The 18,986-nt window shown below is 40.3% G+C and overlaps 1 protein-coding gene across 1 annotated transcript in view; it reads right to left on the reverse strand.

Moving 5' to 3' along the window:
* Window positions 1-7,839: 7,839 nt before the first annotated feature.
* LOC122573423 overlaps window positions 7,840-18,986 on the reverse strand; it is a 35,521-nt gene continuing 24,374 nt past the window's right edge. Inside the window, exons 7-8 of the mRNA XM_043739772.1 lie at window positions 17,902-18,097; window positions 7,840-15,440 (exon numbers count right to left, since the gene is read on the reverse strand). Of these exons, the coding sequence (XP_043595707.1) occupies window positions 15,431-15,440; window positions 17,902-18,097 (206 nt within the window). The 3' untranslated portion in view covers window positions 7,840-15,430. The remainder of the gene's footprint in view (window positions 15,441-17,901; window positions 18,098-18,986) is intronic.

Below are 18,986 nucleotides of genomic sequence, written 5' to 3' on the forward strand. Positions count from 1 at the left end.
CTCTGAAAGAAAAAACTATAAATTGTTTACTTTGATCACTGTGGTAGTTTTAGTGCGAATAATATCGTCAGTTTTCTGGAAGAGTGATATAGATCTAAAAAATCGTCCACGATGATAAAGTCATAACTACACCTATTAAGATTATAGGTTTGACGGAAATAATGTTACAATTTAGAAATTAAATTGCGTATTTCACAATCTATGGCAAGAAGCAGCAAAAGAAGGTGAGGAAATGAGAACAACGTTTGCGATCGCAACGTGCGTCGTATTAAATGAAACGTTAAAGTGAATCTTTGCTCGTGCGACCATAAATCCACGCAAAATGGTTTACGCGAATGTGAATCGCGTTTCCCGTGAGCATGCACGCTCGTTGAGCGCGATAGACAACAAAATTGCATCGGAAACGGTGCGCTATGTGCATGTAGTCACACATGCTATCCAATGCTATTTGAAACTGCAGTGGCTGGCGTTGCAGTGGAATTGATAGATTAAATCTAACGCTTCGTTCGTAATGCGGGGAAGCATATGAAAAGTACATCACACAGTTGCTATCCTACAATGCCACGAATACCCAAAAGTTTAATATTTTTTAAATTTATTATGTTACTTTGTCGTAGAAACGGAGCGCCAAACACTGTAACATCGTCCATATATTATTCAACTCAGATTTGTAATATATATTATCTTTCTTCAATGATGATTTGGATAGATAATTTTATTATATTTTGTGATACAATATTTTACCCTAGATGGATGCCTATTGTTTGGAAACCAGTTTTCGAACTACTAACACAAGTCTACTAACACAAAGGTTTAACGAACGTATGAATCCAGAGAAAACTACATTGTTTCGAAAATTATTTGCAAAGATATTCGTATCGGAATTAACTTCCTACTAACCTCTTTGTAAGAGAATAATATAATCCTAGATATCGTCGCTATTGTATATTATCGTATGAGATGTAACGATAGCGAAGGGATTGTTGCGGTCTGAAGGCAAAGGCCGCGTGAAAAGTACCGGTTGACTGGGGATCCGGTTTTCCGGTCGCATCGCGAATCATACGAATTCGTGTGTTGTTCACGGTGGGCGTGCCGCGCCCGACAAATCGTCTTTCGATGTATGCTTGAGCGATTTCGAATAGGAGAAATAAAGCTGGGGCAAGAGAGCGCCTAGGAAACAAGGGGTTGCAACCATAAATATAGTTTTTTCTTGAACGACCGTACGTTGGGTATCGCGCCACCCTGTTGGCAGTTGCCTCGCCTTTGCGACAGGTTTCGTCGAAAGAGAGGGGTTGGTGTGGAAAGATGGACCCGGTTCGGGTTAAAATGTGGGCTGGAAATGTGATAATTTAGTCGTGAGTGGAAATATACGTAGTGTAAAGAAACGTACAACTCATTTTGGCTATTGTACTTTTCTTAATATCGCGTTGGATTTAGAAAATTCTTTTACATCTTAGTCGATTTAAATTGTTTATTTGAAATTTGTAAGTTAAATCTGTTCGTTAAAGCGATAATCCCAGTAAGCCTTTAAGAATCCACTGTCTTTTTTCGAATCGCGCAGTGATCCGACATCGAAGTGCTGGAAAGTTGGAAACGTGAAACCTTGACGCTGAGATTAATTACCGAGTTTGTTGGTGTTCCTGCTCGCGCCTTTGACAACTGTGTACAGAGAGAAGTGCGATATTCAGTCGAGCGAAAAACTTGTAGCAGCAAATATTCGAGGCGAGAGGCGACGCGACATAGCCATCAGCCACGTGTTTACACGAGTGTCACTCGCAACCAGTCTCCTCTCGTACCTTGAACGTACTTTTCCCTTGAACTTTAAACTTCTTAATTACGCGACCGTGATCATCCTAAGGAACACCTCGAAAAGTTAAGCTAACTTCTGCTACGCCAGAAATCCCTGTTAATCTCTTTCTCCCTTTTCGTAAACGATCCATTTCCAGCCGAGCCAGTTACGAATGAAACGAATTTTTAACGAATTTCGCTCGATCGATACGTTTGATTCTCGACGTACGGTTCAATGTGTGCGTTTACTATCTGCTGTAAAAAAATAGAGAAAAAGAAGGATGCGTCTCGATCAAATTATTCGTTAACAAGCGTGAATACGCCTGTTAGCTAACAGTCAACTAATGGAACTTTCGAGCGAGATTTAGGCAAACTATCTGTCGGATAAACTATGGAGGCCAATTGATCTCGATTCGAGGTCGTCGTTGTTGAGGATGAGTCGATTTATCAACGAGTAAGTCTCATCAATGGGGACAATGAGAAATTCAGGCAGGAACAACCATCATTGGCCGCGATATCCAAACGTTGTACACATTGTCGATGTCTGCGGGGCATTTACCTGTTCCTTACAATGTGTCCTTTCATATAGGATCGATCGAAGGTTTCTTTGAAACAGCATAGATGCCACCCTTCCTTTATCGATGTATCGAAGAGGTTATACGACGGGATCGGGGAATGCAATCGCGCCGCCCCATCTGCGGAAAGCTCGGGTTCTAGGTTTCGGATGAAAGCGCCGTTGTCCAACATGCACGTCTAAGATTCATCTGAGAGGCTTAATTCGTTTTGACAACGCCGTTTAACCCTCCCTATTGCGCCGATCTGTTCCGCGTCTCTGTTATTTCGTAACTGAATTAGATCCGAGCTGATCGTTGTGCATTTCGGCAGATGTCAGATTTCGCGATAAACCCGAACCAACGCGGACCGGTTCTCGTTCTGTTCTACAGAGAACCGATGAAACAATTTGCAACGATAACTCGACTTAATTTAGTTTACGATTCTCAGAGAGTCGGTGTTCGAAGCTTACTGTCGTCGCTCCTTCTCTTTTTTTCTTTCTCTTTTCTTTGTTTCCGAGTATAACACCCGCGAGCGCGAGCGACGCCCTGTACGTGACTCCTGAGAGAGAAAGAATCGCGGAAAATTTCAATTTGCCGACGGTGAGTTTGCGTTTCCAATTTGCACAGCTTTGCGGTTAAACGATAAGAGATTCGAAACGATCGCCGGCGAAATTAACGAGAAATCAAATATCCAACGCGATTTCTTTTATACAATTTCGTCTCAACGACAGATTGTTCGAACGACCCGTCAATAATATGCAGATCATGCTAAGTTGCTAAACGGTTAACTTTATCTCGCGTAAATCGACTCATGACGACATTCATTGTCGAGGGTATCGATCTCGTAGAACAAGTATAATACATTAAACGAGAGGAAGCAGTTTCACTCGGTAGAAAGTACGGTGCCGGAGTTTCTACCTGGTATAAAGCATCCATTACAGCCAGTTAATGGTCCACTAAGTGACCTGTAATAGAAAAACTTTTTGTACAATGCCGCTTCATGTAGAGTTTAGCACCACGATTGTTGCGTCCAAGCCAGTATGGCTGGTAACGCGACACCGGATTGCATTACCTCTTTAATCATAAGCTCGAACATACGTATTCGACGTGCTCAACAGGATATTAACTTTTCGCGATAAGATCCAACCGGCTGCCAGACATAAGTTCTGCCCATTATTGGATTGGGAGATATGGGTAATCATTTGATTTTGATTACATTTGTAGCGGCACATGAGCTAAAGGACAATTCGAATCATGTTGTTGCTTTACTTCGGAGTATCAATATCGTTAGGATACACATAATGTAATAATAAATAAACCCCGGGCAAAACAATGTCGCCGCTATGTGCAACCTTCGAACGAAGACGAATTTGAATTTCCCGGTACTCCCTCGACCAGTATAAATAAACGGACGCGATCGTAAGGAGTTTAGTTATCAATCAGTTATCAGTTAGTCGCGCGAAGAAGTATCTATCAGTTACCAACGAGTTATCAGCGAATATTTTAGAGATTATACACTGTCTTGGCGAATTTGTTAGTACGAGCGATTATTGCCTGTATTATACTTGATGGTTTCAACAACGAGCAATCTCGTCTTATAAATCTCACGATCAACCATCCTCTATAAGCCTCCACACATTTCTCGTATCCACCTTGAATGGCGCGTACTTTGACTCTTCTGTCGCGTTTGCTCGTGACTGTTTCTCTCGAAAGGTCGTAAGAGGCACTCATAAAACTCGGAACAGTCTCGTTTCACGATTTATCCTGAGATCTTCGCGAGATTATCTGTGGCGGATGTGGCGGTCACTGAACGCATCCAGAGGCATGGAAGTCGTTATCATGTCGCCAGAGGTTATCCGAGTAGCAAAAGTTATCCGAAGTTGTAGTTTCCGATGCTCACTCTGTAGGTACATATATGATATGATGAAACTTGCTTCGCTTTTAGCTTCCTGACTATTACTGTTCCGCTTCGACGTAAATAGGTCTACAACGACTACAAATTTCATGAATTCCTGCTGCGCTTGAAAACCTTCCTGGTTAGGTACCTCGAAGTTTGGCGATTTTTTATTAATTAAACGAAAAGTTTCGAATTATAATGAATCGATCTTGCGATATAGCGACATTACTTGCGGAAGTCGAACATGGGGAAACAAGGAATCGGGGCAACTGACGGTCCAAGCGGCCTTACGCTCGAATTATTTAAAACAGTGCTTGACTTTGACCGACCTTGACTCTATTTGAAACACCGCGCAATAAATTTCCATAATCTGTTCCATCCAGTTGATTCGCCCCTTCCAAAGGACATTAAGGTGGCATCGTTTCGCCCTCCTGACTGGCGCCACCAACGCGTCGTCGTTGTGAAAATAAACGACCAAACGAACACAAAGTAAACGAACTACTTTAGAACTTGAAACTGCTATGGCACCCTATTTTCGATGAATATTCGAGTTTTAATGGTCGATGCAGATGTGCGTTCTTCTCTCGCGCGTTGCTATGGTACATAGAAATAAAAGAGCGTCAATTGTGTACATACATATACGTGTATGTAAATATATGCTCGCAATTTCTATTTGTCACGAGCACAGCATCTACTTGTATGTATTTTTCCATATAACGCAACGTACTACTAAAATATATGTAAAACGCTGACGCATCAAAACTCGCTCTGCTTTACATCGAGCAGACAATTGCACGTCTACTATCGATTATACATACTATCGATCGAGATTCATAACGACAGGAATTCCAAAAACCACTTTATCGTTATTAGAAAATCATGAACTACGTTGCAGAGAGGGGAAGCCCTTGCGATAATAAATCGTTATAATAATCGATAAACCCGTGGTCCGTCGCACGATTTCCACGACATAATGACATCACATGATAAACAACTGCGTAGTAAAATTATTCGATCCGAGCGGTTCCCACAATTTTAATTGGTTGACCGCAACAGCTTCATGCACGACGGTTAAATGGTTGTCAGGACGAACGTAACCATTTACACATACACGTATACATACGTCTACATAGAATTAATGTCACCTCTTTCAGGCATTCTCCTAGCGGTTTCCTTTGTGCGATCCTTTTTTCGTAGGTCATGTGTTACGTGACACGAGTAGAATTGCCGCGTGTACGTGCGTATGGTTCGAATAAAATCGTCGCGTCGTCAAATGTCAACCCCAAAAGCAGCCACTCGAGTTACTCGGAAGGGAAACACGAGTCCAGACTTTTAGTCTCCGACTCTAAGCCCGACTCTGGGATTTCTGTCGGTTACACAGTTAACATTGGTTTCTCCGACGGAGAAAAATTCCTACGACTCTCTCTGATTTAAATGGATATTCAAATACTCTAATCTAATACTGTTCTGGCCGACAAAGATTTCACGCGACAAATACGTGATTAATTCGTCAGAATTTTTAAAAGTTGCCTGGTGTATATATATGTATATTTCACTATGCAGTTTCGATTTTCACAGCAGTTTGCATAGCCTCTAGGGAACACGGGAAAATTCAGTGATTTTTGCCACAATACGAACGAATAAAAATTCAAATTATACAGCAAAATTGGGCGACGAGAATATAGGCGAAAATCGACGAGCGAATCGAGAGCTCGTCGCGTAAAAATTACGCAAAAATACGACAATTTTGATGGCTGATCTTCAAAGTTCTGGGAAGAAATAAAATGATTTTTCTTGTACTCGAAGCATTCATTCATTCGTCATCAAGTCATTTTATTCATGATAATGAAGCGTCCATGTCACAGAGAGCAGGTTTCTAGCGCTATTTTCTGCAAACTATCGGCATCCGCATCGCTAATCCTCTTACATTTTCCGGGTAAAACGCTGCGACGATCCTTCGCCAATGGAATTTAAGCGCCTTACGTGAGATCTATCAGCGAATTTGTGACTGTCAACTCTGTTTTCCAATTTCTGATGATACATTAGGAAAACGAAAACCAGTGGTCGCGATAAATAATTACGTCTTTCTCTTATCGTCAATTCGATTGTTTTTTAACAGTGTAAAAATCACATTATTTTTTCATCGTTTACTCCCTTAATTGGTATTGGCAGAATGATAAAAGAATGACAACACAAGAATCTGGATTTCGCGAGAAACAAGTAAAACAGCAATGATAACCGAAAATCTCTCCCATAAGTTATTCTTATCGCAATCTTTAAATGTAAAGACGTACCAATAATTTTTCGAGGATCCAGGAGAGAGATAGAGAGAGAGAGAGAGAGAGTTTTGTCAACAAATTTTAACCAAACCCCAAATCACTGAAAAAGTTCAGGATGGAAAATCTAGTTTCGAATTCAGGAGAGATCGTAGAAAATGTTTTCTCGGAATTTTATGATAAAAATTGACAAAACTCGTAAAACAATCTAATATTTTCTCCGACAACTCTTGGACGTGATTTCGTCGATTATGTTTTTCTAGAGATGTAATAATGCTTGTATGACTCCTTCGTTGAAGGTTAGGAGGAGTAGCAGCTGGAAGGGCTGTTGGAATAAAAGTTTACGGCAACTTTCGGAAACGGCACACTCGACGGAGTTCATCCTCCGTTGTTTCCGTATCCTCCTTTTCGCGGCCGAACTCGTCCTTCCGGAATACGGCTCGACCTATATTTACATTTAGATTGAATTCCGTCTTTGCCTGGAGCAACTACGCAGCGCTGGACTACGCTGATTTGCAGCTCAACGATAAAGGCGCTGCTACTTACTTTTATCCTATCATCCTTTTTTATCTTGTTTATATCTACGTGAACGAATTTAAAAGAATGTACCGTGATTATAGCAATTTTTTAAATTTTCGAGACACAAATTTACTAAACTGCAACAAGTATGAAAAAAAGAAGCGAACGAATAGAAAAATTGTTCGAAAAATTATTCGAGTACGTGGATCGATGGTAGCGCATTGAAATTAAAGAACAGCGTGATTATGCTAATTCTAACTTCACACTGTCTTGAATCGTGTGCTCTAATGTTTCTTTGCGTTAATACGTTGTATTTATTAGATCATTTTTTCTGTTAGTCGAACAATCACGATTATTCGCTTCGCATCTTTGTTAACTCAATGATCTTTATATTTATGATGGGAACTTCGAATTTTATCAGTTACGTGTCCACGAATCTACGCGAACATTCCCCTTCGTTACTCTTTCTCCCACGCTATCAAAAAGCACTTACTCTAAAACATTCCACCGGTATCGTTTTATCTTCTCTTTAATTCAATTTTGTACTTTCACGAGAAGCATCAAAGAAAAATATTTTCTGACCGAAAGAGGCCAACGCGTATACCTTTGAAGATTTTCCACTAGCTCCGCCCTTCGTCTTCGTTGCGTTTCATATCACGGTGTTTGATGGTAATAGCGAAATGGTCAGAGTATATGATGTGACAAGAAAAGGGAACGTGGAGCCCGTAGATGGACAATGATTTAGGTCAAAGAGGTCGTTTCACGTTCAATGTAAACACCACGCGTACCACGTAGACACTTTTTATTCACAGTACTCGGCGGTTACGTTACAAATGGGTCACAATATGAGTCCACCACATCGTTTACAATTGTTTTACTCGCAAATTGAATGTTAATATCGCAAGTGTACACGTACAGAATTAAACGAATTTCTTCTTACATACTCGATTCATTCTTGATTCTACAGCGATAGATACGATAGATAGATAACGTGCACGCGTATGTTTGCTCGCGGATCCAAGGATATGCGTGCACTGGCACTGCTCCATCGTTTTATTCCACGTTTTTCCCTCGACAGTAGAGGGAACGCGTTCCGACATTTTTCTCGATCTCTTCCCTCTTCACGCTTTTTTCATTTCCTTTTTTCTTTTCCCTTTGACCCTTCCTTATTTGAATTTTATTATCGCAAGCACGGAAATATTGCTCGTATCACGTAATTGGGATACGCGCGATAGATTGTATCATAGGCGTGCTTGATTAGCAACAGCTGCGCAATGGGTGTCGGCGTTGTAAGCTATGGAGAGGAAGAGGCGAATTCGCCGGTTTCGAGGGTAATTTAATTTAACGAAACATGTCGAGGCGATAAGCTCCGGTACTGTATGGTGTCGAGCCAAGTCTCGTCGCCTGCTACATGCAGATAATACGTCGCAATTCGAGGTTCAATTTACTTTAAATAGCCGCAACGTTTATTGACGGAACGCCTCCTCTGAAAGTTACATTTACTGCCGGTCATGTCGTTATTAAGTATTCTCTGTGAATTTATTCGCTGTTCCTTGGTCGCGGCAATGAAATATAGCCTCGTAACTTATAGTTATAACACGAAGTAGTCATAAACAGACTGATAGGGATATAAGAACAAAAAGCGACGCGCATCCCATATATGAGGCGTGCAACCGTGCGTTCACAAAAGATGTACAACTTCCTGGGACATGTTCCAAGAGATCGTTATACACGCTCGAATCGTGTCATATCGTCACGCTACTGCTTTGTGTAAGGACGTTACAACGATTAAGTATAATACGCACGGAAGCGTAATCGACGTGTATCTATCGTCGAAACAAGGTGTAAACGTTATACGAGCTATTGTTCACCTGGCAGCACGATAAATCAGCGGAATTGATAAAACAACGAATAATTACCAGTACAGACATTCTATGTCGACCGAAAGTACGAGGACGTATCGTCGTTTCGAAGACATTGCTCTAACAATAAGGTACAGGTTCACGATTGGTCGCGGTGTAAAGTCACTCGAAACATGGCGCTTCTAAAAAAATAATTTTCGATGTGCTCGCTTGCGGACGTTCTGCCAGTCCTGCGACAAGGTCTATTTCGTATTCGAATCGACGATACCCGATGATTGGTCGATATTTCGCTGCCAGGTTCGCGTGAATACGATCTCTTGCTTATTGGCTTGAGCGTGGGCCTTGGGAAACGGTGTGTTCGCGCCAGGTAAGGAGAAATGTCACCAGTGACGCGATCGATGGTAAATCGACAGCGATGACTGTTTGACGTGCAATTCCGCTTCTTGTGGCTGTTCGACGAGACGAGCTGCCTTCGGTAGACGCGGAGGTGTGTAGATGTTACACGCTTTTATGAATCGAGCTGAGGCGTTAATTTCTCGGGCAAATGAGAACACGTTAAATGGCTATATTTAACGAGAGAGACTAGACAAACAAATGTTCGCGCCGTACTCGTTCGAATGGCTTCGCGAAAGAATATCAAGACGAAACTACTTCGGCCCCGACACGAGTACAAGGGGTTGCCGACTCTCGCGACAAAATAGGGGCGTTTTATTTATTCAATACGAATCCCATTTTCATTCACTCCTCACTTTCCTGTTCGTCGACTTGATAGTCGATTCTGAAAGAAGCCATTCGTTACACATAGCAGTTCATATTTTAATCGCGATCGTACCGATAACAAAAAAGGAAAAAGACGTAGCGTTCTTCTTGCTATCCTCTATAAACCGTGGAAAATCAATAGCAGCACGGCGCTATCTAGTAATCGCAGAGTACTTTGGTGGACATGCTGCAACGTGCACTGTTTATTAGCATCTATATCGTTTCATTTCTGCCTTTGTTCATTTTTTTTAATCGTATTAATCGGTCGGCCTAATTAACGGCCGTGTCGAAACTAATGGTCGAACAAGAATACGCGTGTACGAGCTGGCGCCCAGTTATGGCGCCTCGCCCTCGGAGGTACTGCTTTCGATGTTAATTTCGCGCACGATGCGATCTTCCAACTCGTATTCTCTACGCACGGACGATTAATGAGGTATATTTATATCGAAAGAACACGAGTCGTAGCATGCTCGTTGGTATAGTGCAAATGGTGTAGAAAAATGTAATCGATGTATATACGATACATAGTTGGTTCGGTCCCGTAAATAGCGCTGGCAACTTTTCTGTTTCTTGAACGAAGGCGTAATATTATCGATGATGAAGCACGGGACAGGAAATTAGTTTGTAGTATGGCTGGAAAGGGTGACTGCGCGATACGGATATAGATATAGAAGTTACAATGGTACTGGGGTGTTGTTCAAGGTCGCAAAATGAAAGTTCGATTGATCTGGTAACGTTTGGATGGTTTCCATCGCTATTTTCGGGTACCAAGGAAGGAAACACTGGAACGTGTTAACGACGTGAATTCTACGTTAAAGCCTGGACCACATTCGCGATGTTAGTGCGTGCAAATAATTCTAACCACTACTTAAATAGTTTACGACACGACTAAACGCACCTCACGCATTTCTAAAATGTTCTCACTGAAAAACGTTATATTTGTCACATAATTACAAGATATGTATTACGTTTATGTATTATTACGTACACGTATGATATTTACTTTAATTAATACGACGATCTGTTAATCAACGACAAAATCAACCGACGCGAGTCACGCGTATAGCGAAATCTGAATAAACGAAGAAATCTCGCGATAATAATAAATAGCATCTCTTCGCCGCTTGCGCGTTGTTTAATTAAATATATAGGACGCTATCAAACCATCCAGTATAAAAATAAATAAGCTCTCTATTCTATATAAATCCAACGACACGTTTATATTAAATATATCAACACAATTATTAATTCTTACGTGCTACGGATTAGAGGAGATCGCCAAAGAGGAACCTTGTGTCCTATTGTGTAGCTCGGTTCCGTACAAAGTAACAGGATTTCTCTTTCACGATTCACGTACAGAGACAGATATACATGTATATACTATATATGTATAGATCTATATTACATCCACTTTACAGGGCATCGGGATTCGTGGAAATGTTAAATCAAATCGCGAAATCATTTTGTTGATTAATTTCATATTTGTCGTCGCGCAGCGTTTTAATTGAAATTTCACAGTACCTTAGGCCGGTATCACTGGTTTCGCGTCTGCGAAAAATATTTCCGCGAATATCGTCACCCTCGGAAGAATATCGAAACGGTGGGTTTATCTGCGCCTGTCGATTTCAGCTGACTATCGAAATGGCGAGTTACCGGCCCCGATTAAAATCGTCGTCGTATTCGGTCGAATCGTTTGTTCCACTCCACTTTTATTTCGCGAATTCGAAAATCAAACTATGTAACCTTTTCTACAGAAAAAGGGAGGCGAGGCAAATACAGATTTACGTTTTCACGATTTCCCGATAATCTTCATTGTAAAATTTTAGCAAGCGTTACAACGCATTCACTCGTGTCATTCACCCGTTCACACATACTCGTACGGCCGTGAACGGCGGTAACGAAAATCTGCAATGATTAATAGTATGCGATAAATTGTCGTGAAACAACTAATGAGCAAACTGTTTCGCTGCTATTCAGCTAATCAATGTAACCACGTCATGGGAATACTTCGTTTCGTTGATTCCTTAATATGATTGTGAACCAAGTTTTATCGATACGAGCTATCGCGTAAATAGTGACTCTGAAAGATTCGATGGTGAACGCACTTACGTCTGTGATTTTTGCCATGATGCGATAGTCAATGTTTTAAGCGAATGGAATGATCGAAGATAAGTACATATTTGTTTCCGGCAAGCAGTGCAGATGGAAGTTGAGCGTTCTTGTTCCTCGGTAATCCTGTTCGTTCGTAGTGTCGTAGATCTCACGAGACTCCTGTAAAACATCGTTTCGAGTAGATTCAACGAAACTCGTTAGAAAATCCCTCGAAACGTTGGCGCGTGTTACGCGTTAAATTACAGACGTAATTACATATTCAAGTCCTTTTTTTCACTTCGTGTACCTCTAATCTTGTACGCCTTCGAGTTGAATTCTATCATGTACGCGATGTGTGTGAATTTCTGCGAAATTTTCTGGCTGATTCCTTCTTTTTCTTTGTACTTTGTTGTGCACATGGACGAGGTTCGTACCTGGCGCCTGCAGCCTGTTTGTGCTTGCCCGTTTCGATCTTATTGTTATGCGAGCATATAGGATGATCTGTTGATTTTGTTAATGATTTTAGATTCTCCAAATGATATCTTTTTTTTCGTTTGATTCAGTCGTAGTGCGTTTTCCTGTCGAGCCAAATTGTCAGTAGACGATGATAAAGAATTTTGCATCTCATAAATCACAACACGGTACACGTACACGTTTGACAGCTCGGAAATGAAATTTTCAGTTGATTTCAGTTCGCCAGGCACGGTTTTTGGCGAAAATCGGGCAACGATTCCGCTGATTTTCCCGTTGGCAATTTAATAGACGATCTGCGTTCTCAACGAAGTGTCATAAACTCGTCGACACAGTCACTGGCAAACATATATCAATTTAATAGAGCAGGTAAACATCTTCGCATTATTCTTCTACTGTTCTCTTTTGTTCTTTGTCGACTGAAAATTGTACGTTGATTTTGAAACGATTCATTCGCCATCTTGGCCGAAACTTAGAAGAACGATTGCGAACGCGATTAACGAATACAGTTGTTTAACTAAGATGGTTCACACACATTTTTTTTTTTTTTTTTACATCAACAAAGTGTACACGATTACAGATTAGTAACATTTACTCGTACGGACGACTATAAGTATGGACCCGTTTTCGAATCGCCACGCAATCATGGACGTCGTACGTAGAACTGAAGATGAGCCTTCCTCTATACGTTTATACTCTCATTTAGATGACACGCGTGCCGAACGAGAAACACACGCTTTCAGTGAACGTGTCTCGTTCGTGCCGTGTCTCTAAAAGTACCTATAGAGCTCTTCTTCATCTTATTTTGGTCGATTCTTTAATAACGACTATTTAATAGCGTAAGAGCGTACGTGTATAGGTATTTATTGTATATATGTAGATATATAGACAGAATATATATATATATATATACGTGTATGTATACATCAAAGTATCATCGACCGTTAGTGTTCCACGGCGATGGAATGAAATTTCCGATGCGTTGATTTAATTGACACTTATTCATTTTGTTCTCTTTCCAATCAGATTTTGCTTCTATTTTATTTCCATAGTCGACAGTCATTGGTATGTACTTGCCACACACCGAGCTAAGAGAATTTTCAGCGGAAGTCACGCGGATCATCCTGATCGCGTTACCTCGTGAAAAGGAACGAAAATACATCGAACGATACATCATCCTTAAAATAGTTTACAGACAACATATCCTTTGTTAGGCTTTATCATTGTATCAGGTTAGTGATATATTCGAGCCTTCGTGATTAGTAACAGACACGAACGAAATACACATAATTTTTTTTTTTTTCTTGACACTGTTCAACATCGCGACGACGATTTCCGCCATCTCGAGTTGAAGATGATGGACATAAATCGATGAAACATTAAACATCGCGATTTTCTGTTGTATTCTGGTAACCTTGTGACATCGTATTAATTGGAGTTTAACTGTTAACCGCAGACCCACGTTGTTCGCGAGAAAGAAGATCTACGAGGGTTTGTTTCAACAGAATGCATACGTTTTGTTATAACATTGAACGCGGTGTATAAACGAAAGAATATAGTGGTTAAAATAAACGATTACGATTAAATAAGAAAAAATGAGAAACGAATGAAGGTAAAGAGAAACATTGATTAGTGTGACAGACCAGTTAACAGTTAAATGGATTTCAGTGTTAGCTACACAGATACGTTTGTACCGACCTCGTAGTTCGAATAACATGCAACATGAATGGAACCCCATAACCGCCGATAAAAACACTTATAAAAAGTATTATGTACAACAAAACTCCTTTGTACGGATTTTCACGTGACAATAAAACGTGTTAGCCAGTCGATATATATGCGGAAAGCTCTTCAAATGGACCTGGATAAAAGTATCGACAAAAAGTACATCCACCTTCGTAAATATTACACGTCACGACGTAATTGTTATTGATTGACAAGATTTACACCTATTTGATACAAGCTCCATCAAGCGCGAACTTTCGAGATCGTCGAAAGTATCCAAAGAAAAGGAACAATAAAAGCGTCGCTTACCTTCGGTTTTCTTAATAAACATTACCGTCAAGAATCGATGAACGATTACAAAGCTTTTTTCTTCGTCAGTGTTTTTCTGATTTTGATGAAATCCTCGTGAAAGATCTAAGATCTTCTTCGATGAGCCGGATATTTTTCATAATTCTTAAAATATAGGCAGAAATTGTCGGGAATTTTCTGATGTATCTTTCTTTGTTGTTCGCTTTGTGTACGGTTTGTGGCCCTCCTTTTCTTTACGTTCCGGAAACGCGGCTCGTCGGAGAGAGCTGCGTCGTTGAATTTGATTTGCTGATTAAATTCCAGCGTTAAATTGAGTAACAGCTTATTACGTTTATACGCCTACGCGTGTCTCATGACAATAAACATCAGTATTCTTTATCATCTGTTCCTTCTCGTGAATTGTTCCAACGGTTCCTTTATTTTCCACGATTTTTTACTTTAAAAGAATCTTCTGGTATTTTCCTCTTCGCTTCTTCTCATCCAGATTATTCGAATTTTACGATGCAGGCAGGGTTTCTCACAAAATCCCAAGCGATAAACTTCTCTTGAATAGATTCCAGTAACGTAAGTTTACCACCTACATGTAATTTCCGTAGCTGCACGTGTATTCTGATTATTTTCCTTCTTTCTTGGAAGAGATGTTTTCGTTTTGGCAAAGGAAGTTTAATCTTCGCGAAATCGATTCTTCCTCGTCAAAGTTACTGCTTAGTGCGTGAATATAGTCGGTAGATAAGAATCTTCTTTGAAAGTCGTTTGTATCCTTGGGGTTTGATGGTAATTTGCTAGATTTTACGGTATTCGATCGACACGATCATGCTTTCAGCTATCTTCGCATAATTCCAATTCTCCTGGAGTTTGTTAAGTTACGAATTGTCGATTTCCATAATTTACTTTCGATTCGACGTCGCAGTCGATGTTAAACTGTAAATGTAATTTCTTTTTTCCGTTGCAACTCGAGGGTCCGAGATTCTGAGCCGTCGGTAATAGTTTGTAATAGTGATAGTGGTTGTAGGTTCGGTTGTAGGTTTGATCATTGGAAACGCTGTCATGCTTGACGCAATCGTCATTCCGCTTTACGACAGATTTCAAAATGTGCCCTTGGACGATGTTCTGGCCATATTCTACTTGCACGCGTCGTTTCTGTGATACCACTTCATTTACGTAATTAAATCGTTGTTGTTATCTGTATCTGGAAGAAAGAAGTCAATACGAATCGATGTAAATCGCGAAGTATTTAGTTTAGCTTGGTAATAAACGCGAAATCATGAAAACACGAGTAAAAAATTATTCGAAATATTTCGATGAATGACGGATGGCTTTTGGAATTTGAAATTTTGTAGAAAATGTTACGCATCGATTTCAATGAAAAATTCTTTCTCGTAGGTACCAAATGCACGGTCGAAATGTTGGCACCATGTGTTTAATATAATATCGTCTGTCATAGTGTTAACTCGGCAGTTTATATTCGCGAAATATTGCGAACGTTTAGAGAAATGGAAAATATTTGAATTTTGTTCTGATGAAATATTACTAAAATAAAATAAAAGCAGTAAAATAATATAATATTAGTAAAATATTACCAATATACTATTTTATTGCCATTTGTTTAGCAGTGGCGTTTCATGGCATAAAGAACGATGTTTCGTCAAAGTCGATGGGTAATATTTCGTACAATTTCCAAGATTCATTTCTCGATGGATGGTCTTGTTACAGTAGGTTAGTGTCGTAAGTATCCATGCAGTAGATCACGCGACGTCGACCTTTTAGAATACTATCCGGCATCTATAAGACGGATTACTTCAAGCAGTCTCGATCGAACGATCCTACTATCGTCTACTATTGTCACAAATGTTCCATTGTTCCCGTTTCTGCTTATATTCTAGAAAATTTCTACATAAATATTTCTCCATCTACCGAAGTGTTAAGATTCGTTACGTCTGCAAAATTCCATTTATTGGAACGAAATTTTAATTAGTATGAAATTAAATCGAGCTTCTGTTGATTGAATTTGTTTATCTATGTGAATCTATGTGATTATGAATTTCTATTATATGAAAGAAATCATAATTCGTATAATTATACGTATGAACTCCACTAGAGTCGTATATAATGTAAATCATTGATTAGTTTGTAATGAAATTTGAGAAAAATTTGAAGGTAGAATTTCTTGTATTTATGCCACTTAATAATAATGAGTAGTACAACGCATCATATATGAAACTACGCTTCTCTTGTACCTTCCTCAATTTCAGAAATTTCTAGTTTCGTACTTCGAAAATCCAATAAAATTACCGACCTCTAAAATATGTATTAACAAAAAAAAAGCCGGTTACTTTACGATTATAATCGAATAAAATAAATCTACTGTCAAAAATACTAACTTTTCATGGAACTGGATATCTGTCTGCCGACGGATTCGAATAGATGGAGTTCTACTGTAACCTTGAATTACCAGCGAGTTTTCCTGGTGCTCAGACTGGAAAACTGAAGCATAACACTGCCTGAACAATCTGAATACATCGCCGCGCGTCGAGATCGATCCGGGAGGAAACGCGGCGACCCGGTCAACTGGCGCACAATGCTCGGTGTGCGTGTCGTGCAATTCTTTCTCTGTCGATGTCTGTGGTCACGCAAACCCCCGTTTAACACTAAGACAGGAGGAAACAAGAAGAGCAAAAAGCCGGCGGTTTTCCGTTGCACGCAAAACGGGAAACGGTTGGTTCATCGACGCGTTGCAACGACACCGTTCGTTTCTGGTTTCGCGGCCTCCTCGGGTATTTATGAGGCTGCCGCGCTGACACGCGACCAAATTCGTTGACCTACTATTTTGCACGTACATCTAGTTAGCGTGTAAGTGTACGTATACGTACAGAGGCTGATTGCTTTCCGGGTATAGAATATTTGACTTTCGCGTCGCATGCGGAACACCCGCGCTCGACTCACGCTGACCCGATACCCTAGAATACCTTGCGCTATATGAGGGGCAAGAAGTTCGTCGACGTCTTGCCAGGCTGTCTACAACGATCCAGATTATTCGAACGGTGCTGTCTAAAGTTTGGCTCAAGAGCTCCGTGCTCTGGGATAATGGAGAAGGTATAGGAGAATCGCGTGGATGTAGATACGTTCTGGTTCTGTCTAATTTGAATAAAACTTTCGGTTAACCAGAAGGTAAATCGATAGGGACTGTGGTATCGGTCTCTGTTTACGCTTAATTCGATTATACATTTCAATGGGCCGTGCTTGTAAGAAACGATCACTTTCTATGACAAAGAGCGTGGTGGAGTATCGATATCGGTGAAGCGATACTACTTTATAACCCTTGAACTTTCGTTCGAGGGAATAGTTGGAACCAAACGAACCATAAGGAAAACAGAGGGAGGAACCGGTATTACTATTTATCTCGCTACCTTCGAATAGATTTCCTTCTTTTTTCGTTTCGTATACGCAAATTCGCAGCGAGGAATGTACAACATGGTGATTTATCGCATGATCAAATAGCAGTCTCATCGATCGAATTCTACAGTGTGGTAATTCCATGTTTAGACCAGCGTGTACGGCAGATCGGGTCGCGATTGAGGACGAATCAGCGGGCGGCGTATCGAACGCTTCGATTCGATCGAATTGGCGATTTACGATTGACCAAGGCTTACCTTTCTAGCAACGGACACGCTAGGATTCTGAAAGACGCCAGTACGGTTATCACGAGCAGTATGATTCCGAAAGTGATATATATCACACCCAGATGTGCCAAGGAAAACAGATAAAGAGTTCTGTGACAGTGATCATTCGGAGTGTGTATAATGTACGTGTACGGTGGCCACATGATGTGAAGTATCCAGTAATTTCCTGTAACACAAAGAAGATCAAGTAGCTCGTAGGAGGAAGAGTCGTTTGAAAACGCACGTTAGAACATATCTAAGTGGATCATAAATAGAATTTAAAAATCTGCTTCATGGCGAGCAGGTTTTTACAAAATTAAACTGCAAGTTTGTTCGTGGAAGTAAGGTTCGAACCACGATTTGCGAAAACTTTCACAACGGTAAAAAGTTTCGTGTAAGCGGTAACGAACGAGCGCGTGTTACACTTGAAGCAACAGCAACGACCTGGTCGCGAACACGAGAGAACAGAAGGGGTGTAAAACTTTGAGCTCGTTACTGTTTTTAAACGGACGCAATTGCGTCTGTAAACGTACGGCGTGCTTTACAACGCGATCACGAAACGAAAATTAGGTTGCATCGGTGCAGTTTACCACCGACGTCTAGCAATTACTCGGCTGCAGAACGCAATCGATCGCTTTTGTTCGCATTGTTTCGAGCCGTTCAAAAACACGTTCGGTGCGATGCGAGTATTCGGGGATCGAGTAGTTCGACACCTAAATCCTTCATAATTTACAGCCTTTTTTTTCGTCATTCAAAAATAAGTCGCCCTCGAACAATGGAAATTTTATTTCGATCACGAATCATAGGTTTCGAACGCGTAGTTTACTAAAATATCTATTTCAATACGTTAATTCGTAATTAAACGTAATTAAACGTAATTAAACGTAACATATTTCTGCATTTTTAATCATTCAAGGCTTCATATGCATTCGAAACCTAATAGCATCGTCTCTCTTTACTGATACAGTAGTAATATTTGAATGTTATTTGTACTGCCATACCATTATTCGTATTATCTCGTCCATTTTCTCATTGTAACGTTACATTTTTCTGTTACCGACTAAAATAACGAGATA

Source organism: Bombus pyrosoma, linkage group LG2, assembly GCF_014825855.1.
Source record: "Bombus pyrosoma isolate SC7728 linkage group LG2, ASM1482585v1, whole genome shotgun sequence".
Taxonomy (NCBI): domain Eukaryota; kingdom Metazoa; phylum Arthropoda; class Insecta; order Hymenoptera; family Apidae; genus Bombus; species Bombus pyrosoma.